This window comes from Podarcis cretensis, assembly GCF_951804945.1.
Source record: "Podarcis cretensis genome assembly, chromosome: 2".
Lineage (NCBI taxonomy): Eukaryota > Metazoa > Chordata > Lepidosauria > Squamata > Lacertidae > Podarcis > Podarcis cretensis.
In genome coordinates this window covers 4,913,975-4,939,895 of record NC_137171.1, presented here as the reverse complement: position 1 = coordinate 4,939,895, position 25,921 = coordinate 4,913,975, and the positions used below count along the sequence as shown (strand labels likewise).

Below are 25,921 nucleotides of genomic sequence, written 5' to 3'. Positions count from 1 at the left end.
ATCTCTTTTTTCTCTTTCTTTCTGACATTCCTTCCTTTACCTCTGTACCCAGCAGGTTGAGAGGCACAGATTGTGCTTGCTAGAGACTTGAAGAGTGTAAGCTGTTGACCCTGTAATAAACGTAAATCTGCCCTTATTCCCGTATGGGGGACACAAGAGCCCTTATAGAGTCCTTTGCAGGTTCTCCATCAGTCAGAGAAAATAACAGAGGCCAACCAGAGAATATTGAGAAGCAAAGCAGCTAGTAAGCCTGATCTTTATTGAACTTGTTGCAACAGGGTGTCCCCGTCACATGCAGGAGAAGGAGGAGGACCCAGAACCAAGGTATGCCCACCCTTATATAGATATTTTAAATTGTCAGCCCTGGAGTCCAAGCCCACCCCCCAGACACATCATACCTACATCACAGAAAGGGCGGTCTACAACAGAAATCTGAGTGTGTTGTTTTTACCTCCTGTCTGGCAGATTACCTGTTAATGCTTACTTGATAGGATACCCTGGGGAGCCTAGCCATTCTTTTGTAATGATACTTAGTTCCTGAGCCAGATCATAGGCTCACCCTATTCATACACAGACATACCCTTAATACAGGATTTGTGAATGAAAAGACAATGGGGAGGCTTTGCCATTTTCCTTGACCTTGCAGAGAAATCATTTGGTCAGTTTGGGAGTCAAAATGGTTCCAGGGTTGTTTTCCTATGCTGCTTCAGACATGTGGTTTATTATATTTATATACGTGTTTGTTTGGTACATTTATGAACATTTATTATATATATATGACCTTAACTTTTTTATTTCAACCCCATGTGGCCTGAGGGCCACCGTTTGGCCACCCCTGTGCCAAAGCTGCAGAAGAAGATTAAAGAGGCATTTGCTGTGTTTCCACTAATTGGAGCAATCAATGAATGGAGCCAATATTGCTGGCTCCTCAGGCTCTGTTAAAAATTAGTTGCCACCTAGGGTTTTAAGCAATCTTATGTGAAGGTAAGATCCACTGAAATAAGTGAAACTCCTACATTTAAATAGATGCATGTGGATTGGGTCTTAATTCTATATTACATTTTATTAGTGGTCCAGACTATATTATGACCTCAATGGATATCACAGCCATAAATCTGGAGAAATTTAGGCATGCTTAATTCCTATTGACATAAATGCTGCTTATTTACAGAATTAGCTAAATCTCATTATTCTGATATTACTGTTGGCAATTGTGTATGCTGGATGTGGAGACCCTCCAAGTGTCCCTATTTTCTAGGGACAGTCCCAGATTTACAGGTTTCTGATTTGATCTCAGAATGTCTCTCTTTTCCTTAGGACGTCCCTATTTTCTTTGGAGAAATGTTGGAAGGAATGAGTGTGCTCAATGACCACAGAGAATGTTTCCTTTTGAAAGGAAAAAAAAAAAAAACCTGTGGAGGAATGGGGAGCGGGGAAAGTGTAATGGTCTAGTATACTGGAAGCCGTGGCAGACTTTGGGGCCTGACGGCCTCTCGCACGCCATTGGAGAGCAGAGTCGGGGTCCCCTTGAGGGCAGCCAAACGGGTCACGCTCCCCGCGTCCCTTTTTTGTGAGGCTCCCTGAATACCTGCGATGGCCGAAAGGAAAACATCAATTTGATTGTTTTAAAAAATTAAAACCCTCGTTTTGCGTTATCAGTTGTCAGCATACTGTCGAGAATAATGGCAGCAGCGTCCATTTTCCGTCCCCTAGCAACACGCAAGTGAAAAAGGCCTATTCCGCAACTCCTTGGGCGACTACAACTCCCAGAAGGCACTGCGCGCCCGAAGGCCCTTACCTCATTCTTCCTTTGTACTATACAATACTCGGAGGTGGGGTTTTTTTTGGGGGGGGGGGGGCTGTTCTCGCGATATTTGGGTTTTCTTCCTTCCCCACCCCCACCATCGCCCGGCCTAGGCGGATTCTGCCCATCCCTCTACCTGGCCATGGCCGACCCCAAGTACGCGGACCTGCCCGGCATTGTGAGTGTGGGAGGAAGGGAGCGGGGGGGGGGCAGGGGAGGGGCGGAGAAGGAGGAGGAGGCGGGTGGGGCCGCCTCGCTTCGCTTTGTTTCGTGGGGTGGTTGGGGCGGCGGCGGCGGCGGCGGCAGCCTGGGGTGGGGCTGGGGTCTGCACTGCCGGGGGCGGGAGGAGCCTGGATCCTGAATGGGACCCGAAGTGGGGCTAGGGTTTGATTCTGTGACCCTGACGACATCAAAAAAACACGTGGTGTAATGAATAATAATAATCATTATTATATTTATATGTATATTTGTATCTTCATTCGAAGATCCCAGGGTGGTTCACAGTAGTGTTCCAGAGGATGTGCAGAGTGCCTTTCTCCTCAGCCGCGAGAAGTTGTGACAAATCTCATAGGAAGCTGCCTTAAAAACACACACAAACACACACACCCCACCCTTCATCCGAGGATCACAGGGCAGTTTACAAATACAATACATACAGTGCTGAGTCAGGCGGTTGGTCCATCTAGTACAGTAGTGCCTACACTGACTGGCAGCGGCTGTCCAGGATTTCAGACAGGGATAGCAACAGGCAAAGCAGGTGCTCTATAGGGAAGCCTAGCCCAAGTTAGGCATCATCCCTCCAAAAGCACCCCCATTCGCTTTCCCCACTTCCATTGGGATGTGAATTTCCTTGTGGATTTTATCCACAGCCAAGTAGCTTCCTAAGGTTGGTGGTCTCCACACATCCTTTGAGGGAAACTTGGGTGCATTCACTTATGCTCCAATTTCTGTAAGCTTGTAACTGTTAGCATTTGAGCATCATTTTGCCTTGCAGTGTGACCCATGTAGGAGCACTGGCCACATTCAATAAAAGATTAGTAGAAGGTGGGCCTGTGATTAAGTGCTGAACTGCTTCTTGCTGATGCCCGGACAGTTGTGTTTTTATTCAGTTAGGGATGCTGTACCCTGGGAATTTAGAACATTATTCATGATAGTTTTGTGTTTTGGCTTCTGGAGATTTCCAAGCAATTGGTTCTTTCCCAAAACATTCTATGGAGTGTGTGGTAGAGCAGCTCAGTTGTTCAGGAAAGACAGTGGCATGACTTGAGGTCTCATGTAAAGAGCAACATATCCTATCTATACATGCCCCATCCATTTTCTTCTGCTTTATATCTGTGGGGAACCTTTTTTTAACCCGAGAGCCACATTCTTTGTGGGGAACATTTCAGGGGCTGCATGCTCAGATGCAAAAGCTGTCAGAGCAATTGGTATGATTCTTACCTTTGTACAGTAAGGTTATATTCTAGTGACACCCATCAGAGATTGATATGTGCTCACCCCTGGGGTTTAATGTGAGCTAATCAGGTTCCTTAGTAGTAAGTTCAGTAGTAGTAGACAGGTATCCTATAATGAGAACTTTACCACCAGAAGAAGAAGAAGAAGAGTTTGGATTTGATATCCCTCCTTTCACTCCCTTTAAGGAGTCTCAAAGCGGCTAACATTCTCCTTTCCCTTCGTCCCCCACAACAAACACTCTGTGAGGTGAGTGGGGCTGAGAGACTTCAAAGAAGTGTGACTGGCCCAAGGTCACCCAGCAGCTGCAGGTGGAGGAACGGAGACGCGAACCTGGTTCCCCAGATTACGAGACTGCCGCTCTTAACCACTACACCACTACCATTATTCCCTAGAAAGGAAGAAAGCAGTAAAAGTGTTTAATGTGCTTTAGGACCTTCTCAAAGTTCATTTTTTTAAAAAAATATTTATTAAGGTTTTACACAACAAAACAAACATCACAATCAGGAAAAACAAAAGAAAAGACGATCAAAAACAACACAGTTTAACAATGAAAGAAGAAAAAAAAAGATGTCATCAAAAAAACAAAAGCAAAAAACAGAGAAAAGATTATTTCTTACTTACTATCTTTATAACCCTCTTTCCTGACTTCCTCACATCTCCCTTTTCTGTGTTCCCCTTTACACAATCAAATTCAGCAATTCCCTACCCTCTTTCCAATCTTATTCAATATTATACATTTCAACCTATTATGCCTTTAGTTTCCTTTACTTTTAAAACCATTTATCACATGTTTTTTATAACTTAATCCTTTATATCATTTGTTTAATCTCGACGTAATAGTACTCTGGTCTTACCCCTTTTTTTCTTCAAAACATTTTTACATATTTCTTTTTACCATATCACTGATGCCCTATTCTCTTTATAACCAACCTCATTTTAACATTCAAACATTTTACAATGCTTTTGGAGATATTATTTGAACTTCTTCCAGTCCTCTTCCGCCGACTCTTCTCCCAGGTCTCGGATTCTGCCAGTCATTTCTGCCGATTCCATATAGTCAATCACTTGCATCTGCCATTCTTCCAGGGTGGGCAAATCTTGTGTCTTCCAATACTTTGCGATGAGTATTCTTGCTGCAGTTGTTGCATACATAAAGAATGTTCTGTCTTTCTTTGGCACCAATTGGCCGACAATGCCCAAAAGGAAGGCCTCTGGTTTCTTAGGAAAGGTAAACTTAAATACCTTTTTTAATTCATTATAGATCATTTCCCAGAAGGCCTTAACCTTTGGGCATGTCCACCAAAGGTGAAAGAATGTTCCCTCAGTTTCTTTACATTTCCAGCATTTGTTGTCAGGCAGGTGATAAATTTTTGCAAGCTTGACTGGGGTCATGTACCATCTATAGATCATTTTCATAATATTTTCTCTTAAGGCATTACATGCCATAAACTTCATATCAGTGGTCCACAACTTTTCCCAGTCAGCAAACATAATGTTATGACCAATGTCCTGTGCCCATTTAATCATAGCTGATTTAACTGTTTCATCCTGAGTATTCCATTTTAGCAGCAAGTTGTACATTCTCGAAAGTATCTTAGTTTTAGGTTCTAACAATTCTGTTTCTAATTTCGATTTTTCCACCTGGAAGCCTATTTTTTTATCCAAGTTAAAGGCCTCTCTAATTTGATGGTAGTGTAACCAATCTCGCACTTTATCTTTTAGTTTCTCAAAACTCTGCAATCTCAATGTGTCTCGATCTTGTTCTAGTATCTCCCAATATTTCGGCCACTTGGCCTCCATATTGAGTTTTTTCAAAGCCTTAGCCTCCATAGGTGATAGCCACCTTGGGGTCTTGTTTTCCAGTAGGTCTTTATATCTTGTCCAGACATTAAACACAGCTTTCCTGACAATATGGTTTTTGAATGCTCTATTAGCTTTTACCTTGTCGTACCACAAATATGCATGCCACCCAAAAGCATTATTGAACCCTTCCAAGTCCAAAATGTCAGTGTTCTCAAGAAGTAGCCAATCTTTCAACCAGCAGAATGCTGCTGATTCATAGTACAACTTCATGTCTGGCAGGGCAAACCCCCCTCTTTCTTTAGCATCAGTCAATATTTTAAATTTTATTCTGGGCTTCTTGCCCTGCCAGACAAATTTAGAAGTATCTCTTTGCCACCTCTTGAAACAATCCATCTTGTCCACAATCTGTAAAGTTTGAAACAAAAACAGCATTTTTGGCAATACATTCATCTTTATAGGAGCAATCCGACCCAACAAGGAAAGCTTCAATTTTGACCAAATTTCTAGATCTTTCTTAACTTCTATCCAACATTTCTCATAATTATCTTTAAATAAATTCAAATTTTTAGCCGTCATGTTAATCCCTAGGTATTTCACTTTCTTAACCACAGTTAAATCTGTCTCCTTCTGAAACCTTTCTTTTTCCATTGTTGTCAAATTTTTCTCTAAAACCTTGGTTTTTTGCTTATTCAGTTTAAATCCTGCCACATGACCAAATTCTTGAATCAATTCTAACACCCTTTTCGTACTAGATTCTGGCTCCTGTAATGTCAAAACCAAGTCATCTGCAAAAGCCTTAAGTTTATATTGTTTAGCTCCGACCTTAATTCCCTGGATCAGCCGGTCCCTTCTGACCATGTTCAAAAGCACCTCCAGGACCGAAATAAATAGCAATGGAGAGATAGGGCAGCCCTGTCGTGTTCCTTTTTCTAGGACCTTCTCAAAGTTCAGACAGGCTTGACCAGCTTCTCAGATGAGCTGAGTGTTCATCCTAGCATGTTCTCCAGTAATCCTCAAATGTGTCCACAGTGAAAGGATTCCCTTAAGATAGAAGTTTTGAAATCTACGGTTTTAGGTGATAGATGTTCTTTTAAGTTAAGGGCCGGTGGGCTAGTACCAATGTTTGTGACTTTTGTGGATTTACTTGTTTACTTCTGTTCTCTGATGGTTTGGATGATGATGAGAGTTTATTCATTCCTGCTTTGAGGGCATATCACTGCCTAGAACATTTTTGGGTCTGTTCTGACCTTCTGTCTCTTTGTCTCTGCCTTACTGGATTCTCTTTTGTGTTTTCCAGGCCAGGAACGAGCCTGATGTTTATGAAACAAGTGATCTCCCAGAAGATGATCAAGCAGAGTTTGATGCGGTAAGATCATGTGACACTTATTCATGTCCTCAGTAGTGTTCTGGTTGCGTTATGTGGGTGTGCCAAGCCCTCAAACCATCTCCAAATGTTTCTTTTGACCAAAGCGACTTATGCTACTTAATGCTGCCATGGATTTGACTGGGTGAAAGGGTGTATGGGGTGGGTACATGATAGAATTTGGTAGCTTAAATCTTTTTTTTAAAAGGATCTGGATATCTAAATCATTCTTAAGGTTAAAAAAGGTGGAAAGCATTCAGCAGCTCCCAAAAAAGAATGAATTTTGTGAACATTGTCCACCCCAGTGACAATAATTTCCTCCTAATCGGATTCTACAAAATATTTCTAAACTATGGATATCTAAGGAGGGCTCGTGCTGCTCCTTAATAACATTCCTTTAAACTGAGATTAGATGTTTAAATTATTAGTAGAAAAGTGGAAGATTTGAAAGCTTTTGAACTTTCCTGCTTTCCAGGAAAGAGCTGTGTTTGCCTTTGACAAAAGACATGAAATTGGATTCCTTTATCTTCAGAGTGCAAAGCCCTCCTGAAGTAATCTTGAAGGTTTTGGTCAAAAACCCTATGCTGGAGGCATTCATTGATTTTAAATAGCAACTCTGTAATGGGACCCTTGCTGAAATGAATATAGGGTATTAACAACTGTATGCTATGGTGACAGCCCTGGTCCAGGAAAATGGATTTCAGGAGATACAGAAAAATACATTAATTGCTTGTAAGAGAGTGATAGATGAATTGTGCCCCCTTTGTTCATATATCAACATCAGTTTGGTATCTGAAATTAGAAATGGCAAACTAATCTTAAATCCTAACAGTCTAGTTCTAGACTTTTGTACCCAACAATGTTGCCAGGAGTGAGGTTTGGTTTTGCAAGTGGTATAAGCTAGGCTGTTTTCACATGTATATTGCGGGATAAATCTTTTTGAATGTTCATGGCTGGAGAATATTTCGGATTTCAGGAGCAAACACCAGATGTTTAGGAACCAGGGCTCTGTCCAGAGCTGAGAAAATAGGCACAAGTACATCATTCCAAAGAAACAGTGATAGTCATCAACTTCGATGACTTTAAAAGAGGATCTAGAAATCCCATTGAGCTCAGTAGGATATATTCCTGAGTAGACATGTATAGAGTTGTGCTGTGAATGTTCCTTGAACATTAGTTCTCTTGTGATGCCTACATCTCTTGGTGCTTCTTCCATTGGTAACAATTCTATTTTAACACCGATCAATCTCTGATGAAATCTAAAATCTATAATGAAAAGTGTTTCCAGCATTTCTCACAGTTAACCAGCAATAGCATCAGACTGTTGCTGCCATGCCTATACGTTATGTCCACCCCCAATTGTGTAGGCTTTAATTTCATTTACAGTATTTGCTGTTCTTAATTTTCTGAGAATGTGAGATGGCCAAGTGCTGTATTGGCTGGAGCAGTAGGTGGGTGCTTCTCTTTGTTTACTTACCTGGATCAATCTTTGCCCAGTCCAGATGAGCAGTGAACAGCACCTATGTTACATTGTGGTCTTTAGTAGAATTTCTACCAAGATCTGAATCCATCATAGTTTAGCTACAGTGTTTGCATAAGGATGGGCAAAAAGTGTGTTTTATGGGTGAGGCTGTTTGTCCCTAGTTTTAAACACAATTGGATTGTTGCAACTGTAGTTGTATAGAGTGGCTTGTTTAGCTACAGATAATATGAAGCAACATGAAATTTGGTTGTTCTGAGAAAAGCCTGAGGAAAATAATCTCAGCTTTCATTTTACAAAAGGGGTGTTTTGTGCAGGGGTAGCGGGGAGCTTCTGGATTTCATAGCTAAGGAGAAGGCAATATCTGAACAGCGGCCTTTGAAAACTGGTATGTCCTTCCAGCTGTTTTGGGGGTAGTGCTGTAGCATCAGATTCACAATTCTGGGTTTTTCACCAAGGTACAAAGTACAAAGTGGAGTGTGTGTGTGTGTATTTGCTGCGAAGAAGCCGTGGGTGGTGTGCAGGTGCTTAACCTTTCACTTGCTGCCACTTTCCTTCTTCAACAAGTAATTCTGCTCTAAGCTTTCCATAGTAAAGAAAATGCTTCCCTCTCTCCTAAATTGGCATTGAATGATTTGTCACAACAGACTGGATTTGTCACAACTAACTAGCTGGGCTGACTGATCTTCATTATTTGGTCTGAACTTTGCAAGGGTCAGTGCGGCAGTGGCATCTCCATGCTGGTATGTTCCAGGTCTTGTCTTCCGTTCCTTTATTTGCAATTGGACAGAATAAAGATTCAAAATCTTGTGTTGGATTACCAATCTTAAGAGAGCAAAATAAACAAAAACAAACTTGAGAAAAATGGCTCATAAAAAATTAAAATTACTTGTAACAATGAAGTGTAGTGAGTTAGAGTGTTGGACTAGAGCAGGGGTAGGTAACCTAAGGCCCATGGGCTGGATGCGGCCCAATCACCTTCTCAGTCTGGCCCACAGACAGTCCGGGAATCAGCGTGTTTTTACATGAGTAGAATGTGTGCTTTTATTTAAAATGCACCTCTGGGTTATTTGTGGGGCATAGGAATTCGTTCATTCCCACCCGCCCCCAATATAGTCCGGCCCACCAAATGGTCTGAGGGACAGTGGACTGGCTCACAGCTGAAAAAGGATTCTGACCCCTGGACTAGAGGTAAGGAACTTGACTCAGCCAGGAAGCTTGCTGGGTGACTTTGGACCACTTTCTCTCTTTCAGTCTGATCTATCTCAGAAAGTGAAGATGAAATAGGATACTCCCATGTGTAACTGCTCCTTAGTTCCTTGTGAGAAAGTTTTTGGCCTGGTGGGTCGAGACTTTTTCTCCCCCAGCCTGTGAACCAACTTTGACAGTTGTGCATGGTCTCCATCATCGGTCATTGCCAACCGTCATGACCTTGAGGAGTCAGGTGTGCCAACACAGGTAGGGAGAGGGGCCATTGTGCCCATGTTCTTCTTGCAGGCTTCCCCCAAGCATCTGCGTGTCGCCTGTGAGAACAGGATGCTGGACTAGATGGGCCAAGTATCCATATTCCTGTGAATCCTGGACTTTAATCCTTTTTCTGCTGCAATGATTTTCAGCCATTTGAAGTAGTAGCTCTCAAGCTATTTGAGGTCTGAGACCATTTCCATGAAAGCAGCACATAGACTCACTAGTATGACTTTCCTTGGATGTGCATCAGAATGGGGAAGAATAGTTATCCAGTAGCTTAATTCTTATTTGAAATCTAAATATTATAATTATAGCTTCTGGGTTCCTTGTCCTGACCATGTGAACTTTGGAAATCACTCCCATTGATTTCAGGGTCACTTAGATCCATATAATAATGCTCAGAATTGCAGTCCACAGCCATCTGATTTAAAATGAGTGATGGACACCCATCTTTTGGCTTGAGTTCGAATTGAACATAATGGAAAAACAGCCCCCATGCAGCTGTGGCTGTACATGAAGGAACCAGGAAAAAGCAGCCCAAGTGTCAGAATTGGACTTAGCTTCATGTTTAAGAAACCGCTGCCCAGATTCTTGGAAGGCGCTTAAAGTGTCTGCTTAGAATTAAGGGACTGGATTGGCCTATTCCTAGTTTTGTGCAGCCTTTTGAGTATGTGGGAGTTTCTTGCAGTGTGTGCACATGTTGTCTCTCAGACTTTAGCAATCCAGTCATGTACCTCCACTATCATGGGAAGGGGGTGGCTTCTGACACATCATTTGAAATTAACCCCCCCTCCAAAGTGTTTACACTAATGTACGCAAAGCAGGCTCCTGGATATGGCAGTGGATGCACAAGAATGGCTTGCCATACTCCAGAAATCAACATATGCAGGTTATTTAAGCATGTCTCTCAGTGCAGTTGCCATCCCCCCAATGGTTGTGAGCATCCTTCCAAGCAGTGCATCACTATTTTGAATGTGGTTGGCCACATCTGTAGTAAAGTCATCTTGCCATTTGGGCCCCCCAGTTATTAAGAACATGTGCCATACTGGATGCAATGGAATACAGACAACTCCCTATTCGTGTGTGTTCAATATGTGTGCAACTATGTATCATGCCGAACCCAGAAGTGACCTGGAAACGTCACAAAAAGGGGTGGGGCAGTGTTGGAAGGGGGTCTTTGCAGGGTTTCTCAATGGTATTTCAAATATACACAATTTCATTTAAATGTGTGGTACCTTGGAACGTAACCCCTGCACAAATTGGGAGTTGCCTTTACTCCTAATTCTGACACCCTAACCTTTTTAGAGGAAAGGTGAATTAAGGCTGGAAAATGATACATTGCATTTTCTTTCTAGGGAAATGCTGCGGATGCAGGCTAAAAACGCAAAGCACGATAAGTTTGAGACAGAATTTTTGTTTGCCAGCCTTTGTCTTCCATATGGCTTTTCAGAAGAGGGACCATAGTTCAATGGTAGCACTGCAAGATGGTCTCAGGTTCTGTTCCTGAGTAAGACTCTTCTTTTCCTGAGTCCCTGGAGAGCCTTCCCCACCTGGTGCCCTCCAGATGCTTTGGACTACAACTCCCATGATTGCTGACTGTGCTGGCTAGGACTTGTACTCGAAAGCATCTAGAGGGCATCAGAAAGGGAAAGGTTGCAGTAGGCAACACTAGACCAGATGAACTTGGGTCATTGTTTTACATTCATCAAGTGAAAAGCCTAAGGTTCTGCAGATAGTGCTGGTCTAGAGCTCCCATCATCACTGGCTATTGGCCATGTTGGCTGGTGCTGATGGACAGCTCCTACCCCTGAAGTCCATCACCTGGTGGGAAAGCCACCAGTTTCCCATCACTGATCTAGTCTATCATGCTGTTTCCAGCTATGGCCGGCCATTTGCTTCTAGGAAGCTTAAAAATGGGCCATGGAATTGTTGGCCTATGTAGCCTATGCAGTTTCTGATAACGGAGAGTCTATTTAATTATTATGCCTAACCTCCCTTGATAGACTTATCTTTGAAGAATTTAGCATACTCTTACAAGGCATCTTAAGGCCATGGCCATTACCATTTCTTGTGGTTATGAATTCCATCTGTTAAATTACACACTGTGTGGGAGCTGTTCAGCAGCAGGGAATTATAACTTCTCACGCACACACACGTCAAGTACTTCCTCTTGTCTTTCTTGGTCCTACTGCCAACCAGTTTCAGTGGGTGACCCCAAATTCTAGTATTGTGAAAGGGGGGGAGAAAAAAATCTTTCTTCTGCATCAGTCGTACTTTTAAGAGCCTCTACCATGTCCACCCTTGCACTTTGTGGAAATGCTTCTCCATGAATGCTGATGCGTAGACAAGATGTTTCAGATGTGATGGCTGCTCATATTTGAGTCTTGGATGTGATTCTCCTCTTGCATATCCTACAAAATGTTTGGTTTGTGGCTTTCTGTAGTACCCACCCTCTCTGTCAAGGAGGGATACTAGTAAATAGATGCTGAACTCCAGCAGTCATGGTTTGTGTTTTAGCATTTTGTCCTATCTCCCTGTGAAAACCAGCCATGCAACCTGGTATTGTTTGCTCTTAAATGCTTTGCTGTGTGCTGCACAGAAGCTGCGTTTCCTTCTAAGCATGCAATACTCCTGAGAGGAATTGCATGAGGTACATAGTAACTCATAGTAACTGGCTGTGGGGAGGGGAGGGTGAGGGAGAGGGAGGAGGGTTTGAATAATACATTACTTTGGCAATGCTAGCTGAGGGGAACAGTTGAGGCACCAGTTCCCTTACGTAGTCTTGACATAAATCCCTAGCACCTGGGTGCCTAAACATTTGATACTAGTGGCTACCTATTCCAAAAATATAACATTTTGATGCTGCCCTTATGGTTGGAACATCTGGTTTTCTGCATAGGATTCAGAAACTTGCTAATCTTGCACCATATCAAGTTAAGATTCCATATTTAGCGTGAATAATTAACATAGCTGTTTAAGGAAACTTGCACGTTTTTTTACATAGCATCATGTGCTTTGCACTAACTGAAACCGCACTTGATTTTTAAACCCCATATTGGGCTGGAATTTATACTGCATAAAAGTTGTTTCGTCAGGGAGGGGAATGGTGGCAGGTTAAAGGTAAAGGTAATCGAGGGGTACAAAGATCTATGTGGGAAGGCATTATTTATGTGTGTGAAGTAAACGCATAAAAGCAGGGAAGCATGTACTAGCTCTGCTGCCCTGTCACTGTTCCAATTCCCCTTCATAAGTTGGGAGGGCGACCATTGGGGCAGGAATAAAACTGTTAGCACATTTGCAAAGCTAAGCAAGTTCCAATATGGTTTCAGATTGGATGGGAACCATGTGTTGAGATTCCTGCATTGCAGGGGGTTGAACTAGATGGCCCTTGGGGTCCCTTTTCGGGAAGGGGTGAGGAACTGGTGGACCTTCAAGAGTTGTTGGACTCCATCTTCCATCATCCCTGACTGTTGGCCATTCTGGCTGAAGCTGATGGGAGGTGAAGTCCAACAATATCTGGAGGGTCACAGATTCTCCATCTCTGTACCAGCTGAAGTTTCAGTGGCAGCCCCATATAACATAACAGTATTCAATCCATTGAGTTACCTGGACATTAATGACACAGATGTGATTAGACTCCCAGCTCCCATCACCCCTGACTATTGGTCATGCTGGCTGGGATGGATAGGAGTTGAACTTCAAAAGCATCTGGAGAGCCACACATCTGAGCCCACTACTTACCTGGAAAACACCACATTGGCTACACACAGGCTCAAGGCTTTGCTTGCTTCATGGTGACTGAAGCAGCGCTTGCAGATTGGGTTGCTTGCAGATTGGATTGCAATTGATGGAATCACAGTTTTTAATCCTGTGAAATGAAAAATTCCTTCCATGAAAATAAATGACAGGAACTGTTGTTCTCCTCACTTGAATAGTTTCTAAATGCTGAAAAATGACAGATCTCTGAGTTGGGAGAGGTAGAAGGCTGCCATTGAGAAAGCAAAAGAGAGAAGCAGTGCTCTTTTTGCTAGTTGCTACGGATTTTAAGAGGCTGCCATTAAAGATGTCCAGATGAAAAGTTGGGAGCACAGGAGCTCCTCTGATGGGAGCTGGCATAAAGGTTTCGTCCTATAAATGATTCACTCCTTGAAAGTAGGTCAGTGCTTGGGGGAGGTGTGCAAAGTCTTTCTCCTTTGCAGGCATCACTACTTGCTAACCTTACAGGAAAGGACAGGCTGGTAGAGCATCAGCTTCTTTTTCTGAGGGTCCTGGGGTGTGGAGAGGAGCAGGAGGTTGAGTGAAGAAGAGTTTTCGGCATGAACTCATAACACTTTGTTTTCTCAGAATTAATATGTTTGGTATTGGAAGGCTTTACTATTAATGTCACCAGTGGACATGACATTTTACAGTATAAACATAGAAGAGATTCCTAGAAGGAATGAAGTAGGGGGGGAGAGAAGGACATGGACAAGATATGAATATGAAATATGAGAGAAGAGAACCACATAGGTATTTATCATTCGGTGTCAGTGGGCTTTAAAGTTCAAATTCTAACGATGTTCTTTACAATTTTTTGTAAAAAATTCCTTTCAATGAGGAAAATGGCAGCCAAGTGGCAAGAAGCAAGAATCACATGTCCACTTCTGAGGAAATTTTAAAACCTCACAGCATGAATGTCATATGTCAGATTTTGGATGCGGATGTACTGTGAGGGTATAAGCTATTTGAGGCCTATTTTGAAAGAATAGGTTATGGCAGGAGTAGGGAGGGTGGTGCCTCCCAGATGTTTTGGGACACAGCTTTCATCATCTCTTGCCATGGACTGCTGGAAGTTGCAGTCCAACAACGTCTGCAGGACATCGTGTTGGTTGCTCCTGCATTATGGGCATTATTCTGCTTTTGCCCAAGGCAAGCTGAATTCTGTAAGTTGTCTAAATAATGCAAATCGACATATCCTATCCAGTGTGCCTCTTGCCCTTAAAGCATCGCCCACATACCTTCAGCCTATTTTTTCACAGTTATAAGGACAAAGAAACAGCCCTCAAAACAAAAACGGAGATTCTCAGGAAGTAGAATTCTGTACACAGTTAAAATATTTGATGGTGTAGGATTGCAGAATACACACAGCCCTGGTTTTTGGTTGTGTGGTTCCTGGTCTATGGGAAACCTATGGGCTCGAGTAGAGCTCCATGAAACTGATAGGGTGGGTAGATGGGTTTCCCATTCAGAATTAGGCCTGCCCTGAAGATGCTGGGAATGAGGTGGTAAAATGGGCTGTACCACTTCAGATGACAGGTGGAGAATAACAATGCTGCATTTTGATTTAGCAGCTCCCAATACATCTCTGCTCATACTGTACTGTGACACAAAAGCTGGGACTAAATGTTGCTATAGTGAGAGTACCACAAGCACTGCAAGACATTTGTGTGTTTTTAATGTTGTTTTTGAAGGTTATGTAATCACTAAGGTTTTTGGGGCCTTTGATCCAGCTCTGTTAACCTCTGCTATTAGTTCCACAGGCTTTTTCCTTTGCAGCTGCCATAGAGGATGCCTTATGATTTTGGGAATTTGCCTGATAACTGTTTTAACTGTGTTTGTATTGAACTGTTGCACACTTGAACTTATCTGAGTTTTCCTAATGCTCTTCCCCTTCACCCCTCACACCACCTTGCCTGGACACTAGTTTGCACAAGTAAGACCATTAAAAATGCTTCTTCTTATTTTATTTCTCTGCATGCTTCTAGAATTTTTGTGTTTTGCATGTGGGTAACTGTGCACTTTTCTCTTCTTTAATTACTTTAAAATCCCTTTTTATAATATGGCAGTGGGGAAATAATGATTATTAATCAAGGGTTGTTTTGATATATAAATATTTGTGAATGATTCATGGTGCTGTTATCTTTTCACTGGGGCTCTTGCACAGAACAGAGGAAAGCAGTAAATTCAGGATTATAGGCTTTTTCAAGAAAAAGAAAAGGAGAGAGAAAGAGAAGTAGGGAGCCTCATTTTACTTCAGCCTGTTGATTCAGGAGAAAAGGGAAAGTATAATAGAAGTTGCATTAATATACTTATTTTTGCACTCTGAAGGGTAAAATGGTAGATTCTGGGGTAGGGCTGGGCGATATATCAATACAGTAGTACCTCGGGTTACATACGCTTCAGGTTACAGACGTTAAAGGTTACAGACTCCGCTAACCCGGAAATATTACCTCAGGTTAAGAACTTTACTTCAGGATGAGAACAGAAATCGTTCTCCGGCGGCGCGACAGCAGTGGGAGGCCCCATTAGCTAAAGTGGTGCTTCAAGTTAAAAACAGTTTCAGGTTAAAAATGGACCTCCGGAACGAATTAAGTACGTAACCAGAGGTACCACTGTATATTGTCCAAAATCGGTTTGAAGTGTTTCATAATATTTGAGCTGGCAATATATCACAAGTCACAATGTGTGTAAGGGCTAGGCGATATCTGGTTTTCAAAATTGCAATAACTCACCAGCTAAACATTGCAATGTTGTCACCAGTTAAAAATTGCAATCTCCCACAATGTCTGAAATAAGGATGGAACTATACAGAGGTGAACAGGACAATGGCCTGGCAACTGCTACTACTTAGGTGTCTAAAACGGATAAATGACAATATTATCAATCATTACACACTCAGTTTCATCAACAGGAAAGCCAAAATGCATCCCAACAGGACTTTTGGTTCACTGCGGGAGGCAGTGGAAGACAGGAGTGCCTGGCGTGCTCTGGTCCATGGGGTCACGAAGAGTCAGACACGACCAAACGACTAAACAACAGCAACCAAATGGTGGTATTCAGGACAATTGAAAGTCCTGTTGGGATGCATTTTGGCTTGCCTGCTGCTGAAAGTGACCATGAGGTGATTGGTAATATAATCATTTATCAGTTTTAGACCCTTAAGTAGTAGCAGTTGCAGGACATTGTCATTTTCGCCTCTGCGTAGTTCTTTCTTTATTTCAGATATCATGATATATTGATATATCATGATGTTTGCTGGTGATATATCACAATATTGAAAACCAGTTATCGCCCAGCCTTATTCTGGGGAATAAAGGTAGCTTGTGTTGAAGTGGCACAAATTATAGGAGAACCAGGCAGGTTGGTTGGCAGGGTCAGGATGTATCAGACATTGCAGGATGGAGGCATGGCTGAGAATCTGCATTGGAGTGCTGGTTCTTAGTTCTGAAGTCTGTCAGATGCATGCCTCTGAGCTCTTCCCACTCCTTGCCATTCAAGCAACAGCCAAGTTCCCTCCACTTCCACATCTGATATTTAGGATCAGGGTTTCCAACTTGGAAGGGATGGTTTGGCTTGAATGCCTGGTCTGTTGCATTTTAAACCCACTGGATCTCGCAAGTGTTCCTTCCTGTACAAAACTCGTTCTTGACAGATCAGTTTAGATATTCAGCAAAATTAGAGTCATGACCCTGGGTGGGTCTGAGGCATGTCACATAGGGAACACCTAAGCCTCAGGACAGTAATTTTTACGGTGGAATGCTACATGAGACTACTGAGAGGTAATCCCTGTTGAGTTCAATGGGACTTATTCACAGGTTAAGTGAGTATAGTGTTGCAGTCCGGTTGAAATCTGTATCTATGCACGGAAATCAATTTTATATCAATGGCTTTCATAAACATTACCACAAGTATTTCAGAGACAAGTATTTCAGGTACAGTGATGCCTCGCAAGATGAAATTAATTCGTTCTGCGAGTTTTTTCGTCTTGCGATTTTTTCGTCTTGCGAAGCACGGACTTTGGAAAAGCTTCAAAAATCACCAAAGTCTTCAAAAACCTCAAAAAAGGCTACCACACCGCGTGATATGAGTTGCTCCTCGAAGTGAATGCACGGTCTTAAGAAAAAGGAAACAAACTTGCAAGACGTTTCCATCTTGCGAAGCAAGCCCATAGGGAAATCCGTCTTGCGAAGCAACTCAAAAAACGAAAAACTCTTTCATTTTGCGAGTTTTTCGTCTTTCGAGGCATTCGTCTTGCGAGGTACCACTGTACATCCATAAGTACGTTGTGTGTAAATGCAGATTAACACCCCCATAAGTACAACTCCAGGCTGCCATGGACAGTGTGGTAAACCCTGGCTTTAAAATTACATGTGTTTGCCACCATATAATATGCAGATGACATGGCAATAAGAAAAGAAGACCAAATAGACCCAATGCAGATATAATACTGGCTTCATCAAAATTGTGGTTTGCAGGAGCCAGCCATAGGAATTCACCCTCCTCCCCTCTCCAGTGTGGATTCTTCCATACTTGTTGTCAGATTTAATCACGATTTATAATTGCATCTCCAATGATGTCCTGCTGACTAGAGTTCCCATCTTACCTGGAGATTGAAACCAAGGTTTGTTTTGGGTTTGCAAGCCGTGCTTAATACTGGTGCTGATAGAACACGGAAGTTTAGCAGTTAAACTGAGGTTCAAGGTGACTAGGGAAGAGAGGGGGAAAATTGTGCTTGAGAGGAGGTGGGGGACAATGCAGGCTTTCATGAGGCTGGCTTGCCAATTGCAAACTATGCATGGTTGGCAGGGAACCATCATTACCCTGGTTACATCTGCACCAGATCATAAGTTACAGTTCTTTAAGACTTCTTCAATCTGTTTCTAACATTTTAAGTTTTAAAGATGTCAGCTATTTATATATTATTACATTTTTACCCCACCTTTCCTCTAAGGGTCTGAAAGTGGCATACATGATTCCCCTCCTTTCCATATTATCCTTGGCACAACCCTATGAGGTAGGTTAGGCTGAGAGACAGTGACTAGCCCAAGGTCACCTGGGAGTTCCATGAGCAGGAGCTGCGTGATGGACTCGCTCATTTCAGCCGTGTTAGGTTCACCCCTCGCCCCTGCATACACATCCCTGCCAACACCTCTTATTTGTGTAGCACAGATACATTGCACAGACCTAGGCTAATATCAGAATGAATAATGAGCAAGGAAGTAGAAGAGAAGTGAAGTAGAAAAATAACTGTGTTTTCATTTTGAGAACTGAGCAGCTTCCAAGCCTGTTGAAAGTGTAACAGCCTGCCCTCAGTATGCAAGATCAAATCCGGAGGGGAGGGAGACCCAAACCTGATTGAAACATTGATTTTCCTGGCAGTCTTTCCCAACCAGCCTGATCTGTAAGCTGCCTTTATGGTGCTCTTGTGTTATTCTGTCAAGTCAGGGCTGGAAAAATCCTAAACACCTGATTTACAAGGGTATCTGACAAATTTTACTTTTTAAATTTTGTTTTGATTATGCATTTTTATAATTTAAATATACACATATACATATATCTGACAATTACAAGGGCGACAGTTGGAGGAAAAACTGATTCCTAAATCTTTAATACTGGTTCCTTGAAATTTTGAAATCCATTTTCTTAATCCTGCTTTTCTATAAGATCACTGCATGTGAAATGCATTGTGGGAGATTTTTGTGCCCAGAGGTGAAAGGGCGCAAGGGAGCGGAATGTAGAAGGGAAGTTCTGAAGATGAAAGACGCAGCCCATCCTTTCTTAGAACACTTAACATTTTATTCCTATTTTCCCCAGGGTCCCCCCCTGCCCCCTCCCCCCGCTCCAACTTTGGGGATGATTTCAGCAGAAGCAAAAAACTGAGACAGTCAGATGTCTTAATCATCCCATTATTGCTTTTGTTAGGACTTAAAAAGAAAACTAGGCACGATTCTGCCAAAGTTAAGCATTCCTTCCCCCCACCAATCATATTGATTTCAATATGGAAAGTTTAGCACAGGCTTAAAACTGCTGTCATTGAAATCCATGTCTGTGTCAGCTAAATGTCAGGCTGAGAAAAATGGCTCCTTTCAAGCCTACCTCACAGCCCAGGAGGCAGATACCAGCCTCTTCTTTGTTCCCTCTGCCACAGACCTTGCTTGGTCACGTGGCCTCTGTTTAGCTGCCTCTCTGCTTGCCTTGGGTGGGGAAGCCTTGTGCAGACTCTGACTGTAGTGGCACTGAATGCTTTGCTGATGGCTGCCCTATATTGGAAGGGCAGAGCTGAGGCAATGTAGGCCATAATACCTGTGCAGATGCCCCTAGGTAGCACAAGGATGCTGTGATCTTGTTATGTGTTTGGGTTGATGATGCCAATAGGTTTTCTACTAAGGAAAAGGACTCTTGGAGCCCAGTGAAGCGCCTGCTTCATTATCCCTGGATAGAGAGAGGATCATATCCACAGCATACAGTTTATGCACATGGCTTCCTACCAAAGAATCCTGGGAACCATGGTTAAAGGGTGCTGGGAACTGTAGTTTGGTTAGGGGTAAGCTACAGTTTCCAGGATACTGTGTGGGAGGGAAGCCATGAATGGTTAAAGTTAGATGCCCATTAAAATTTGTGGGACCTGATTTCCGTAGGACTTAAATAGACTTGTATGGGAGAATCCTCAACACCTTTAGCATACCAAATAGCACTCTTTTTTGCTGGCTCCTCCTCCAAGGAATATACAGGTGAGAGGAAGAACTTGCACTGGGCCCCTTCCAACTTAGCTTCTCTAATGTGAGGGCACTTTTGTGCCTGCCAACAGCAAGTGCTTGAGGCAGAAGTCGCAACTTTCTGTGGGGTGCTGTGTTACCTCAACAAGAAAGGGGGGCGGAGAGGCAACCAGAGAGCCAGTGTGGTGTAGTGGTTAAGAGCGGTAGTCTCATAATCTGGGGAACCGGGTTCGCATCTCCGCTCCTCCACGTTCAGCTGCTGGGTGACCTTGGGCCAGTCACACTTCTCTGAAGTCTCTCAGCCCCACTCACCTCACAGAGTGTTTGTTGTGGGGGAGGAAGGGAAAGGAGAATGTTAGCCGCTTTGAGACTCCTTAAAGGGAGTGAAAGGCGGGATATCAAATCCAAACTCTTCTTCAGTTGGGGCAACCGTCTAATGGGGAAGAGCACAATAATGTTTAGCTGATATACTGCAGCCATGCATACATATGCGAGAGGCTCACATTGCTGTAAAACGTGCTTTGATTGCTCTCTCCACCCCCTCCACATTTCATCTGCATGCTCCTGAGGAGGATCTTTTCCAGTCCCCTGGGTATTCTGGGACAAGCAATGCTCTTTGAAGTTTTTCACATTTGCCATCTGGAGAGAATGCAGCATGAGGGCTCTCTCTGGTTCCTAAAAAAACAAGCTGTCTTTCTTTGCCACCTGCGAGTCATTTCCATCCCACCCTGTCAGTCAGGTACCTAGTGAGACTGACATTAATAAAGGCAAATTGAATCCTTGGCTGGCAGTGGGTGCCATCAGGCTTTGGGGCAGAAGTAATGGGCTGCAGGAGGGGCTGGCAGATACAGCAGGGCCAGGTCACCACTTCTGAAGTAATACAAATTACCCCCTAAATAGTTCTCCCCCCACCTGCCGCCATCCAGTGCCATTAAGTGCAAAGTCTAAAATGACATAGCTGTGTCACTGGTTGTAGAGAGTTAGGAAAATGATGCTGGCTTCTGTGGCCAGCTTGCTAAAGCAGAGAGAGAGAAAAACCAGTTTGAAGGACCTGCTTGTTTCTCCTCACTGCCTGCCTGGCACTGAGGCACAAGGATACTTTTGACATGTTCTCAATCCCAGCCTTCAGTGATCAGCTGGGATTTGAACCAGAATTGGAGTATGTTGAGCACTTTGCCAGCAAGGCAAACCAAGAAGCCTCACTTAGGTTAACCAAAGGCTTGTTTTGCTCTGGGAGCAAGTTAACACACTGTGTGTGTGTGTGTGAGAGAGAGAGAGACAGAGACAGAGACAGACAGACAGATGGACACACACACACACACACACATACAGACACACACACAGAGAGAGAGAGAGAGAGAACGAACAAACTCTCCAGAGGTTAAGCACTTGCAATCATCATTCTATCAGTTGGAAGGCCTTTGCAGCTCTCCCAGAATGTAGTGTATTTGTATTTCTGAAGAATTGCATCCTAGGATATCCTATTACCCCACACTTTTGCTTGTCCAGTGCCCAGAAAGCATGGGTCTGAGCAGTTTTCCATTTGTCCCACATGGATCTGAGTGGTTTTGCCTTTGCGCTGCTGTTTTCCCCTGGAAAACCTGCTCTTTAGCTCAGAACAAATGAGCAATCTGCAAAAAACCTGATTTCTTGTTTGTTCCAATTCAGTGCTAAACCAAGGGTTTCCCCAGGGAAAAGCAGCAGGGCAAATGGAAAAGGCAACATGGGCGCATCTTGCAGCTCTAGACCTGTTTAAAGTTCAGTGTGAATTAAGCAGTATCACTTCTTCACCAGTTCTTTTCAACTCAAGCAAGCAGATAAGAGTGGGAATTACAGCCAGACGTCCCTGAAGTTTCTACCTCCCCTCCAGAGCCTTAGATACTTCCCTGCTTAAAAACTGGCATCTCATTTCCCCAAACTAGAGGGATGAAAGGAGACAGTTCTTCTCTTGGATCTTTTCCTCCCACCTTCTGCTTTCCATAATTGCCTTCAGATGCCTCTCTTTCAAAGTCTTGGGCCTTTGTGCTTGATCTGTTGGGGCGCCATCTAAAACTGCAGCAAAAACAACATTTCCCTGTTAATTATTGAAGGCCACCCACCTTCTTGGAAGGAGAGGCATTTAGGAAGGCTCTTGTTCAACTCTTACAGCAGGGTAAGGAGGAGGATACAGCACTTGCTTGGATGCTCTCTGCCAGCACTAACATGCCACTTTCACTGCTCCATCTCATTTTCCCCCATGTGCTTTGAGCATAGCGGCTTCACCTTAACATCTCGCTGCCGTATTTCTTAACTCAGTAACCGCATAGCAGTCTTGCATGGTATATGGGAATGCATAACTTCATTACTTCCCTTCTCAAGAAACCCCCTTTGCTGCGACCTTCCCAAAAGTACCACCAAAGGTACTGGAAGCAATAAACACTGGAGTAGGGGATCAGGCTTGGCAGAGATGGGTTTTCTTGTGCTGCAAATATGTTTGAACTTTTGTTGTGTAGTGCATGTGACAACCTTCTAATACAATTTTTGTCTTTTCTTCCCCTCCTCTCCCCCATCTCTCTCCCCCTCTCCTTCTTAACTCCCCCCCCCTTCCTTTTTCCATCTCTGGTGGAAACACAAGGAGCTGGTAAGGAGCTGCGCCTTCCGTCTGCTTTGGTGTTTGTGCTGATAAACTTCTAGTTGCTAACCTTTTGTCTTTGCTAAATCTTGCCACTCTGGAGGGCTTGAAAAAAGCGGTTTTCTGTGTGTTGCAGTAAGCTGCTTCTCATGGCCTTTGCAAAGACATTTTGTGGCTTGTGACACAAAATCCAAATGGCTTCCTGCTCACCCAAGTAAAATGAACATCTAATAAAGTAAATTATTGGCTGATTTGCCACTTTTTGTGGCTTCTTAAATCTGCCAGTGTACTCTCCCTAATGGTTGGGCTGGCTCTGGTAGAATTCTGATAACAGTTCCTCCTAGCTGCTGGTAATGTGCAGGATGTCATCTTGTATAAGCTGATGACAAATGACTAAAATGCAGAAATGCCCTTTAGATCTTATCAGTCTTTCAGAGCAAAGTTCACTTTCAGCAAAAGAGAATAAAAGCCCTGTGGGATCAGACTGAAGGTCCATCTAGTTCAGCGTCTCACAGTGGCCAACAAGATGCCTCTGGAAAGCCCATAAGCAAACTAAGAGTGTAATAACCCCTTGTCCCAGTGTTGACCCCCTGCAATTGCTATTTGACAGTCATACTGCTTTTGAACATGGAGACTCCACTTAGCTAATATTTTCATGATTCCCCCCTCCCCCGAACCTTGTAATTCCATCTAGGTCATTGGCAGTCACCAACATCTCATGGCAGTCATTTCCTGCACGTTTCCCAGCTTACTTTTTGCCTTTGAGATGGGTAGCCAAAACCATGTGCGTTGTTCCAAATATCAGATGAATAATCAAGATTGTTAGCTAGTCTGATCTGGGGTGACATCACGTTCTAATCCCCATCCCAACAATACAGAGATGAATCAGACTGATCAGTCCACAACAAAATTTCCATCTGTCATATAAAACCAAAGGAAACATTTGGGGGGCATAAATGCCTTCCCTCCAGCTTGGACTGTCTAGTTGTGACAGTCTCTGGTGCTCCAGAGTAGGCAGGGCCAACTTTGGTTATGTCTCAGGAGGGTGCTGTGTCCTCTTAGGTTTAGCCCTGGGTTGGAAGCAATCATCAGAATGGGTAGGACTAGAACCAGTGGGCGGAAATGACAGCCGATTTCAGCTAAATATCAAGACAGAGGTTCTCAAACAGTGATGTGCAAACCACTGGTGGTCCATGGGCTCCATGCAGGTAGTCAACAAATAAAAAGGGGGGAACAATTGAGAACAACTGTACTTGGCTCTGTACCTGATCAATTATGCACACATGCAAACACGCACATACACAAAACACAGATATCTAGGCTGTTTTGACCAGGGCATATGATCTCAAACAGGCTGGCAAGACTAGCCTAGGGTCTGTGATGGTCATAAAGCAGCACTGGAGGGGGGGGATGTTATTAAACCATGAGTTACATTTGTGCTTTAACTTGTAGGACAAAAGAAAAAGTTTATTAAGTGATCCACTGAGACACCTGGCAGTTTCCAAGTGGTCCATGAGGGGTCAGGGGAAGAGTTTGAGAGAGACTGCCTCAGGATAAATTTCCATAACTATAGAAGCTGTTTGGTAGTGCCATAGCCTACCTTGGGAGATGGCAGGCTCTCTTCTTTGGCTGGAAGTATCTAAACAGAGGTTTGAGTACCTTCTGCCAGGAATGCTATAGTTGAGCAGAGTTGGACTAGGGTGTCCTTGCAACTCTACAATTGTATGGAATTGTATTTTGCCACACAAACTTTGGTGCAGGTGTCACGTTCTGGTTGGCTCCTTTGAGTCATTGGGACACACATACCGTATTTTTCGCTCTATAAGATGCACTTTTTCCCTCCTAAAAAGTAAGGGGAAATGTGTGTTCGTCTTAGGGAGCAAATGCAGGCTGTGCAGCTATCACTGAAGCCTCTTGAGCGCAGTGGGGAGCGCTCCTCCCTCTTCACTCAAGAGGCTTTGCGTTGCTTTCTTGTTTCTTGTTTTCCTCCTCTAAAAACTAGGTGCATCTTATGGTCGGGTGTGTCTTACAGAGTGAAAAATACGGTAATAGGGCCTTTCGTGCAGAATTCAGTGACTGCTATTGAAACAGAACTTATACTTGCCTTAAAAAGAAATATGCTGTAGTGATCGGGTAGGCAGCATTTGCTAAAATTCAGAGAAGGCTTTCCCAACACTTTATCCACACGTCACATTTGAAGGTGTTTGGGGGCACCCTTAAGAACATCATGGGTGAAGTGAGATTCTCTCCTCTGGGACCAAAGGAGCAGTAGCTCTGTGTGCCATTCTGTAAGAACAGCATCCTGATCTTTTAAAACAAAAACAGCACATGTGCCAGTAGCATGAAATTACTATATAGTTGCTAAGAGGACTCAGTGCGTACATTTAAATATCAACATGCAGCTGATTCCTCCAGACTGTTGTGTTAATCTTAAAGCCATTATGGCTGCTTAACTCAGATACGGCCTGTGACCTCTAGGTGGAATCCATGCCAAGGCATTTTGGGATTGCTTGTAATTGCCGCTTGACATGTTACTGTAGTGCATCAGAGCTTGTACAGTCCAGGACCCCTAAGATGGACTGGGTTTTCTAAAGAGTGCTTTAAGTCCTTATCAGGGGTGAGGAGATTTTTCAAATATTAACAACTGCTGTTAAAATCCAGCAGTTTGCAGGGCCTGCTGTGAAATGCTGCTGCTACCTGCAGTTGAAATAATTGCCTACCTCCTCTTATAAAACCATGGCTAAGTGTGAGTTGCCTTGAGGCTTAGTTTTATGTTCTAAAAAGAGGAACTGGTAAAAGAGAATACAAGGGGAGGAGCTGTGATACCATGGAGCAGGGCCTTTCAAGCTTTCTCCCATGAGGACACTTGCCGTAATGGCTTTTCTTCCAAGGAACACAGACATTTCTGCCACCAAGCTCCTGAGTGTTGCATTCAGGAGCACATAGCTTAGATTCTGGGCAATAACCTAGGGCTAGTGGTTCCCAAACTATTTTTCCTGACGAAATGCTTGAAAATTGCTGAGAGTGATTTTCCTCCCAGTTGTTGTAATGGCCATGTGCTGTGCTAGAGAGCACCATGTCAGCTACACCTGCTCTAGCATTTACGTAGCAAATCACTGGTGCGCATAGCTCATTCGCAGCCCATAACTTAACTGGTGACCTTTTACCATATTTTTCCGTGTATAAGACGAGGTTTCTTGCTAAAAAAATATAGTAACAAATTGGGGGTTATCTTGTACACGGAACATGGGCACCTGGGGGGATTTCTTTAAATATTTAAGCATATGTCCGGGATTTTGGCTTGGGGGGACTGAGGCGGTCCCTCCTGCTGCCATCCCCCCTTTCTCCTCCCCCTCTGGACTGCATGCTGGCGACTGGCTCGCCTCCTGAAGCCCCTGCTGGCTTGACCACCGGATCAAGAGCAGCTGCCACCGCTGAGAGCTGCCTCAGCTACCTCTCTTTG

General features: G+C 43.4%; 1 protein-coding gene across 2 annotated transcripts in view; it reads left to right on the top strand.

Annotated features, from left to right (window-relative positions):
• The first annotated feature begins 1,836 nt into the window (after positions 1-1,836).
• Positions 1,837-25,921, top strand: part of DCTN2 (dynactin subunit 2) — a 42,293-nt gene continuing 18,208 nt past the window's right edge. Inside the window, exons 1-2 of one of the 2 annotated variants that reach the window (XM_079967103.1) lie at positions 1,837-1,982; positions 6,360-6,428. In XM_079967103.1, coding sequence (XP_079823229.1) covers positions 1,947-1,982; positions 6,360-6,428 — 105 coding nt within the window. In that variant the 5' untranslated portion in view covers positions 1,837-1,946. Of the gene's footprint in view, positions 1,983-6,359; positions 6,429-8,624; positions 8,649-25,921 lie in introns of those variants that run through there. The other variant, XM_079967104.1, reaches the window with a different exon arrangement.